This window comes from Oryzias melastigma, linkage group LG19 (genome assembly GCF_002922805.2).
Source record: "Oryzias melastigma strain HK-1 linkage group LG19, ASM292280v2, whole genome shotgun sequence".
Lineage (NCBI taxonomy): Eukaryota > Metazoa > Chordata > Actinopteri > Beloniformes > Adrianichthyidae > Oryzias > Oryzias melastigma.
The window spans coordinates 4262967-4272081 of record NC_050530.1 but is presented as its reverse complement, the minus strand read 5'-3'; the positions used below and the strand labels follow the sequence as shown (position 1 = coordinate 4272081).

Here is a 9115-nt window from a genome sequence, read left to right as displayed (position 1 = left end):
ACTACAGCCCCCATGATGCATTGGGTTAAGTGCGCGTGCTGAGCGCTGGGTGGAGGGGGAGGGGCTTACACGTTCAGCAGCGCAAGAGAAAAATAGGGAGAGTGATAGAGAGAAAACATCAACACAAAATGTAAAGAAAAAGAAGAAAAAAAACTGGAATCATTTGACTTTTCTTGATAGTATGAAGGAACTGTCTGCAGGAAATATTCTATATGTATATATATTCTGTATATATTTATGGCTCCACAATCAACCTGTGCAGACACCTGAGAACTGAGAGAATCTTCTCTAAAACAGAGCAGATCATCACTGACAGAAGAAAGCAGATGACATCCTCAAAGCTGAGACTCTTTTGTCTTTCTTAATGTCAATGTGAATAAAAGTCTGGATTTAGTGGTTTTTCACAATTTAATTTGTATTTGGGTTGTGGTTGTAGAGCTTTGTGTTGTTCACTTCAAATGTGTTTAAAAAGAAAAAAAGCTTCAAATGCGTAGAGTTAAAAACTGAATAGTTAATTGTTCTTTTATCATTAATTTTGTACATTCTATCTGGAAGGGATAAATAACAGCATATACATAATTTACACTTTATATGAATAAAAACATATTTACATCATGGATTTTGTGCATAATCTCATCTAGTAGTTTATAATGAATCAAACAAAGCAAAGAACAAGAAAAAGCCATTTGGTAGCCAAAAGAGCCGCTGTTATAGGAAAACGAATGCAATAGAATTGAATTTTGAGCCAGAATTCTTATCACTGTTGTGGAGGGAAACGAGAAAAGAACATTGTTTTTACTTTGTCTGATAGTTTTGGAAGTATTTAAAAAAAGCGAAAAAAAAACATTCATAAAAACTGATTATTTAGAAGTATGTTTTTTTTAGATTTTTTTTCAATCATTCACAATGATGATAAATGTAGACTGTTTTGACGAGATATACTTTTAACTTGAGCAAATTGATTAATGATGCTTCCCACTTATATAAAACAATATACACTAGATTGTGGAGGGACTGTACATCAATACAGACTAATTTTTTTACCTTTTGGATGCAAGTGTGCCGCGGGATTTTTTTCATGGAAAAAGTGTACCTTGACTTAAAAAAGGTTGAAAAACACTGGTGTAGAGGAAGACCAAAGAGGAGGTTTATGGATGCAGTGAATGAAGACATGAAGGTGGCTGGTGTTAGAGTGGAGGATGCCGAAGACAGGCTTAGATGGAGGAAACTGATTGGCTGTGGCGACCCCTGATGGGAAAAGTTGAAAGGAAAAGAAGAAGAAGATTTGTTAGTATTACATATGTGTGTAGCAAATTGATTTTTTTGTTTTTGTTTTGAATGAACATTCTCAAAACTTTATTTACAGTGAGTATTTAATTTTAAACAGATTTTTATTTTGGGTTGAAACAGTGTAACATTGTTTTGTATATTTATTTAATATTGTAATTGTTTTAGTAATTTTAGTTCCACCTTGTTACCTGTTGCGCAGGGAAGATAATTGGTGCGACACACCCTCCCTTTAGCACGTGCAGCAGCCCCTCCTTCCTCAGTTGGAATGAGCGGTGCCTGCTGGTGAGTTGTCTTTTGCGTTGTCCCGATATTTTAAATTAGCTAGTATAAAACTTATGTTGGCCTCTTAATTTTGTTGGACTTTGATGTTTTTAATTATAAAACTGCTGTTTGGTGATTTACATTTATTCTCTTTCTATGTTTTGTCACCAGCAATTCTGATATTGGTATTTTCTTTTGATCATGAAGGGAGCTGCAGGCGTGTCCACCATTAATGCCCGTTTTCCTGTGCTGTGTTTTAAGGTTGGTTTCTGCCATTTTGTTTCTAAAATGACTTTTATTGTTTTATTTGGGTGATGTTTTATTTTTTTCCAAAGAACTGTTTTCATTTTCTTATTTTTCTTGTAATGTATATGAATATTTTTTTTGTTTTGTTTAAATATATCGTGAACATTGTACTTTTGTTAAACCTGTAAAAATGTTTATCTGAGTTGGAATGAGCGGTGCCTGCTGGGAGCTGCAGGCGTGTTCACCATTAATGCCCGTTTTCCTGTGCTGTTTTAAGGCATTAAAGAGACATTGCCCAGAATCCAGTCTCATCTCCCTCCTTGCCAATCGGCAACCATACTGAACCTGCTACGTGTGTGTGTGTGTGTTAGATGCTGATATAAATATCCATCTTTAGCTCTTACATTTAACATTTTGTATGTTTGTAAATCTGAGAGAGTCTCCACCCGTCATGCAGGACATCAACATCATCATCTGCAAAGGGAGACCCAACCTGCAGCCCCGACCGGATTTGGACCTTCTGTCAATAAGATCATGAACAGAACCGTCAACAGAGGGCAGTCCTGCCAGAGTCCGTTAGCCGCCAGGAACCGGTCCAACTTAGTGCTGGGTATGTGGACCCAGCTCCTGCTCCAGTCATCCAGAACTGAAATGGGAACGCAGTCGAACGCCTTCTCCAAATCCGCCGAACGCATCAGAACTTTATGAGTGAGCTCCCACAACCCCCCAGCACCATCTGGAGGCTGTAGTCCGGTCTCATGATGAGGACCCAGAACATTCTCTTGTTCCTGAATATGAGGTTTGATTCTGGGTAAACTTCCACTTTATGAAATGTGCAGCATCAGTGAAATTCTGTCTTAAATTAATTTTAAAATATTGTCGTCATGTTGTGGAAGAGAAAGTGTAAAACTAGAACCATTACAATTTAATACATGTCATACAAAAAGACCAACATCATATTCAAGTTGAATTTAACTAGAAAAACAAAGTTTCAAATAAAACGTAACTCAAACAAATATCTGAAAGTATCTTCAGATAAAAACAATGATATCAGTTGAGCTAAAGAAAGTTGCTGTGCTGGTATATTATGCGTTTCCAACATGAAATCCTGGAGGGACGGATCATGGATCTGCTTCCAGGATCAAGCATACAGCAGAGTGTGGACGATTGTTTGGACCTTTATTAAAACTGTCAGAACACCGTCAGGTCCCACTCCTCATCTTCAGCCTCCTCTTCATCAGCAGGACATCGCGGCAAGGAAGCCTCGTTTACCTGAAACAAACAGTATTCAGGGTCACTGAAGTATGAGTGGCTGTTAGAGACACATGAACTCAGGTGTGTTTACCTGCAGAACTCCGTCAGAACCTTCAGGCTGTGTCCAATCTGGACTCTGTTTCACCGCCACCATCAGCTTCCCACCGCCTGTAGGGAAACCAGCAACCACCTGAACATCTAAAGTACTTCATCTGAGGAACAGAAATACTACTGGAGTACAACATCTCTAGAGTTGAAGTACTACTGCAGTTCTACATCTGAGAAACTACAGTACTACTGCAGTACTTCATCTGTAGATTGCATCATTTCTGATCTTTCTAACTTAAGCTCATACTTCTTTACTTCACTTTTCCTTCAGCTCTTTCTCTGACATCTGCAGTTGAGATGTAATCATCTGTAATGTGAAGTTGATTGTAAGTCTCTTCCAGTAGCATCTCTGCATGTCAGCACTGCCCTCTGTGATTTCATGAGTCTGGAGCTTTTATAAAGATGTTCTTCAACGGTTTGTGATCACTTTCAACCTGAATGTCTTCTCCGAACACGGACCAATGAAACTTCTAGACTAGTGAGACGCACGCCAATCATTCTAGACTCTGAGAATGTCTTGTTCTCTTCTAACATCTACACCATGGGCGTCAAACATCCGGCCCGCTTCTGAATAAAAAGTACAAGAATTTTCTGGAAAGAAAGCTATTTTCAAGCCCATTCCTGTGGCTTGTTATGGTTCTTTAAAGAAATGACTGCAATGTGCAATATCACCACTAGGGGAGCAAAGGAAACTCAACCATGCTGAGTTTTGGGAGAGAAAGGGAGGTGCAAGTTTGGCCTCTGGAACCTACAGCCTAAAGCCCAGTTTTTGTTTACTTTTGAATTTACCTCTGTATTTTCAATTAAACATGCTTAATTGGTATCATTTTAATCAGCACAACTTCACATATGTGACACTGCCTTTATTTAGTCATTGTTCTATTTTCTATTCACACATCAGACATAGTCATGCAAAAACAAGGAATTCCATCTGGCGAAATTCCCATATTCCTCATTTGTGCCACATATATGAACAGTTTCTGTTGGTAGAGGAACATGACAGACCTCACAGCTCCATGTTGTGACCTTTAATATGTTGTCATACAGACAGTAATAGTACTTCAGTCTGCCTATAGCTTCAGCTTCCAGGCAGCCCAAAAAAGAAGAATTTCTCTCCTAAGAGCACTGCTGTCCATTTGACATTTTTCCTGGAATTCTATTTTTTTGTTTTACTTTTTTTCCTCAGTTTGTGAGGAATAATAAAAAGGTTTTAGGGAGAAGTTTGATCTAGCTGGACTTTAGGTCGGCTCGGCTGGAATCTGCGCACAGGTGGGGGCGTGTCTGTCCACTCTGTTGCTTGCCTCTCGTAACAGCGGCGGGTGGAACTTTCGTGGAGAAACAGAGTTTCTGCGATTTTTTGACAACGCAGGTGGTTGCTGTTGTAGTAAATCATGTCGGACCCCATAACATAAATAAAATTATGATCAGTTTCATCCTTCTGGGATTTCTAATAGAGGACATCTCCGTTCCGCTCTCCCTCACTATGGGCACGAAGCCCAGCAACGAGTGGGACATTCAATTTGTATAAAATTATATAAATCTTTTTTTAGTGAAATCCATTTTTTTTAATGCATTGAACTCTCTGAATTAAAGTGTAATAAGTGATCAGACTACCAAGTTCTTTGAGGCATTTTTTTTCAACTAAGAAAAAAACAAGACAAAAACAAAGCTACAGATAACAAGTTGAACAAAGGTTATTTTGGAATTGTGTTACTGGTCCGGCCCCCTTTGAGATCAGACGGGTTGAATGCGGCCCCCAAAGCAAAATTAGTTTGACACCCTTAATCAACACTCTCTGTACTGAGCCTGTATTCATGCATGCAGGACGTCCAACATCTTCCCGACTGATTCAAACTCATTCTTGGTGCTCACAGATTGTTGTTTCTTGCCTACTGCTGCCACCTTCTGACCAAAACAGGGAACTGCTTTTGTTTTTTACTTGCTTTCATTGAACCTGTATCTTAAAGTGAGTTTTACTTTACAATCTGCTCCTGTGTCACCTTGAAGTTGTCAGTCCAAATCTCCAGAATTCTGCATAGCAATGACTTTGTTCTGTGTTTTATGACCCAGAGGCCTATTATTTAACCCTTTCTTTGCTCAACACCTGCTGCTTTGGACTGGAGATCTGCTCATCTCAGCAGACGGATTCTTTTTCTTGCACAGGTTGTATTTTTGTCCAAATGCAGGACATTTTTGAGTCCACATCTGTTGCTGTTTATGTCTTTAGGCTCTGCTTTCCCCTGGCTGGTAGTTATTTCCCTGGCAGGACAAATATAAATGGTCTTTTCTAGAGTCAGAGCTGCTTCTCTGAACTATCTGTCTCTCACTTGAACATTGGGGGGGGGGTCTCTGTATTTAAGATGAGGTCATTTTCCTCTCCGTAGACGAGAATGTTCTCCTGTCTGCTGACTCGTCTCCCCCAATGACCCCCAGGATGGTTGTGGTTGAGATGACGAGAGCCCCGTCCTGGCTGGAGACAGTCGTGGCGCCCTCTGGGGAACGCCATCTGAAGTACTGCAGTAATTAATCTGTAGAACTAAGCTACTACTGCAATAATACGTCTGAACTACTTCAGTACTACATCTGAGGAACTAAAATACTACTGCAGTACTCCCAGTGTAAACTCCAGCTCTAAAACACATTCAATACAACTGTACTATATCTTCACAACTGAAGTAAGTCTTCCGGAGCAGTGGTACTATAGTACTGTAGTCTTCTGCAGTACCTAACAGTAGGAGTAACACAGAGCTGAAGGCCTGGACCAGCGCTCGCTCCCGCACCGCCCTCTGCAGCCTGCAGCGCCTCTGCAGGACATCAGCTGCACCTGAACACAGACACAGTGAGGAACCATCCGGACACATGAGAGACGCCACACGTTAGCACGTTAGCTTGCTGCTGCTGCTGCGGGTCAGAACCACTCCGGCGCAGCGCCACAAAGGCCGGCGCCACCGCATCTTCAAACGCAACACAGTTAAATCTGTTTAACTGTTCTTATTGTTTCAGGATTTTATTCACATTTTATTTTCTGTCCAGCATTTTTAACCCTTCCGCTCTCCTTGGCTTGTTTACATTAAAGTGGGGTCATCTGGACCCCTCAAGACAGTGCACTGAACTTTTTTTTTATCTTTGATTTCTGAGTTTCACTAATGTCCATGTCAGACATAAAATCCTGTCCACCTTTGTCATGGAAGTAATCACATCAATATGTGGTTGGAGTCATCTGGACCCAAAGAGAGCAGAAGGGTTATATGTGCTAAAATAATAATAATAATAATAATAATAATAATAATAATAAATTGATTGATCGATCACAGGTTCCAAAGTTCGTTTTTATGAACCGCAGAGGTCAGTGTTTCAACTGAGAACCAGCCTGTACTACAGTAGTCAGTCATATGTACTGTACCAGCCTGTACTACAGTAGTCAGTCATTATCTGTACTGTACCAGCCTGTACTACAGTACCGTCATTATCTGTACTGTACCAGCCTGTACTACAGTACAGTCATTATCTGTACTGTACCAGCCTGTACTACAGTACAGTCAGTCATATGTACTGTACCAGCTTGTACTACAGTACAGTCAGTCATTGTCTGTACTGTACCAGCCTGTACTGTCCTGTACTACAGGTTGCCCCCCCCCCCACCACCATCAGAAACCTCCTTACCTGTGCAGGTGAAGCTGTCCTCCACCACTGCAGAGCCTTGCGTAGTCAGATCGTGCTGGGGGAAGGAGAGGCGCATCACGCAGCCAAAGCGCAGCGTCCTGCAGCCGGTTCCACCCTCTGGGCCTTCCTCCTCCTCGTCATCATCAGTCAACTCCTTCAGCTGAGGACAGGTAGACAGGAAGTCAGCTGCACCTGTCAGCTCAGCAGGTCAAACTGCTGAGGTGGGTGGTCCTTACAGTGATGATGTCAGAGGTCCAACCATTGAAGCCCAAGTAGTGATTGGCCAGGTCCAGGCAGCGGCTGTGGCTCAGAGGTATGGCCCGCCCACACAGGGACAGAGTGTGCCTGGAGCTCAGCTTCACCTGCCAACCAAGTGAACAGGTGAGCCACAGCTGACCACAGGAAGTGCAAAAGTTCCAAAGCTGACCTTTAAGGCAGGGCTGTTCAGCAGCGGCTGACCGTTGGTGCGGCGCTGCGCCTCCGCGGCGTGGGCAGCCGAGTAGAACTTGATGAGAGCGAAGAAGCCGGGGGGCTGCGGTCGAGCAGTGGGGGTCACCTTCAGCAGGTAGAGGGGCCCAAAGGACGAGAACACAGCGTGCAGCTCCACCTGGCAACAAAAAACATGTCCTGAAGAAGCCACGCCCAGACCAGCCACACCCCGAACAAGCCACGCCCCAACTGGCCACAGATGACCCCTCTTTAAACATGTCTGGAACAGGACGAACCTGCTAGAAACTGGAGGATTCTCTAGAATACAACAAACAAAATGGTAGAGCAGCTCCGGTGAGAGCACATCCAACCTGTTTGGAACTGAGCAGCGTCTTCATATCAGAGTTTAATGTAAAGCCGATTAGGGAGAAACTGTCAACAGAAATCCACATTTCTGGTAAAGTGTCCTGAGTGTCTGATGCCAGTTTGAGTTTCACCGACGTGGAAGGTTGTTCTTCGCTCTCCAAACTCCATCTGTTCTGCACAAAGAAAGTCTTTGGATTGGGTTGACTCGACTAGCTTTCAGGTTTCATTTAGTGGTCTCTGCACAGGTGTGTTTAGGACATGTGACCCAGGTGAGCTTCTGGATGTCAAGAGTCAAAGATGGACGTGGAGGAGAGAATCCAGGAGCTTTACAAACCAAACTTCCTTCAGGAGCAGATGTTCAATGGAAAGAATGCAAGTTCTGAGTTTTCTATGCCGCCCGGTACCAGCACAGTACCAGCCCGGTACCAGACTTGTCCCAGCCCAGTACCAGACTTGTCCCAGCCCGGTACCAGACCTGTCCCAGCCCGGTACCAGACCTGTCCCAGCCCGGTACCAGACCTGTCCCAGCCCGATACCAGCACAGTACCAGCCCAATACCAGCATAGTACCAGACCTGTCCCAGCCCGGTACCAGACCTGTCCAAGCCCGGTACCAGCAGAGTAGCAGCCCGGTGTTCAGGAAACAGATTAGAGCAAAACAAACAAACCATGTCGTTCTAAATAAGGCTTTCTGAATGACGTCAAATGTAGGGCAGCTGTTCTCCCACAAGTCTTTGCAGTACAGACTGAGCTACAATCTGACAGACATGAAAACATGGACGCTGCACTGAGCTGTGCGGCAGCATCGTTGAATTTAAACATTTTTGTGTATTTGCATAAAAAAATGAATAACAAATCTCGCTCCTCCGAGACTTACGTGGATCTGGGCCTGGCTCCGGTTCGGCTGGATATCCCACACGAACAGGCACTTATTTTTCTCCACAGGAACCCGGAACTCCAGCACGTCCACGTCCATCGGGAGCCGTGACGTCACTCACCTCCCGCGCAGAGCGCGCTCGCTCCCGTGTTTACCGTAGACCGTTAATAACGACATCCACGTCAAGGGTGTTTGACAACAGCCCGCGCTTTCGCTTACAGGAGGGGCTTCTGTGAGAGCCAATCAGTGAGGAGAATTCTTCTTCTCTGGAAGCGCGTGGCGCTGAGAGCGGACAGCGCCCCCCGCGGCCCCCGCGGAACCACCACATGGTAGAGAGGAGAAAGAGAGTGGAGATCTCCAGAAGTAATGAGGTCATGAAGATTACAAGCCAAAGTCCACCTGTAAACATCCGAGGACATCTGACATTTAGGAGCAGATCAGTGGGAACACATTTATTCTATTATTACAAAAATATGCATTTATGGAGGCAGGTGAAGTAGGTGAAGTAGGTGAAGCAGGTGAAGTAGGTGAAGTAGGTGAAGTAGGTGAAGTAGGTGAAGCAGGTGAAGCAGGTGAAGTAGGTGAAGTAGGTGAAGCAGGTGAAGTAGGTGAAGTAGGTGAA

The 9115-nt window shown here is 43.5% G+C and overlaps 1 protein-coding gene across 1 annotated transcript; it reads right to left on the bottom strand.

Moving 5' to 3' along the window:
• Positions 1-2710: 2710 nt before the first annotated feature.
• On the bottom strand, positions 2711-8729 carry rdm1 (RAD52 motif containing 1). The gene is made up of 7 exons (XM_024284418.2): positions 8494-8729; positions 7250-7429; positions 7059-7184; positions 6823-6982; positions 5885-5983; positions 3143-3219; positions 2711-3069 (listed from the first exon to the last, which is right to left on the bottom strand). The coding sequence occupies exons 1-7, from the start codon at positions 8590-8592 to the stop codon at positions 2989-2991; spliced, it is 822 nt and encodes a 273-aa protein (XP_024140186.1). The 5' UTR covers positions 8593-8729; the 3' UTR covers positions 2711-2988.
• Between the last annotated feature and the right edge of the window lie 386 nt (positions 8730-9115).

Bases quoted from the DNA above. Each gene is read 5' to 3' on its own strand.
- rdm1 (XM_024284418.2), bottom strand. From the start codon at position 8,592: ATGGACGTGGACGTGCTGGAGTTCCGGGTTCCTGTGGAGAAAAATAAG. The intron at 7,430-8,493 runs GTAAGTCTCGGA...TTTTGTTGCCAG, and splicing joins GGAGCCAGGCCCAGATCCAC to GTGGAGCTGCACGCTGTGTT. The intron at 5,984-6,822 runs GTAAGGAGGTTT...GTCTGTGTTCAG, and splicing joins GGACAGCTTCACCTGCACAG to GTGCAGCTGATGTCCTGCAG.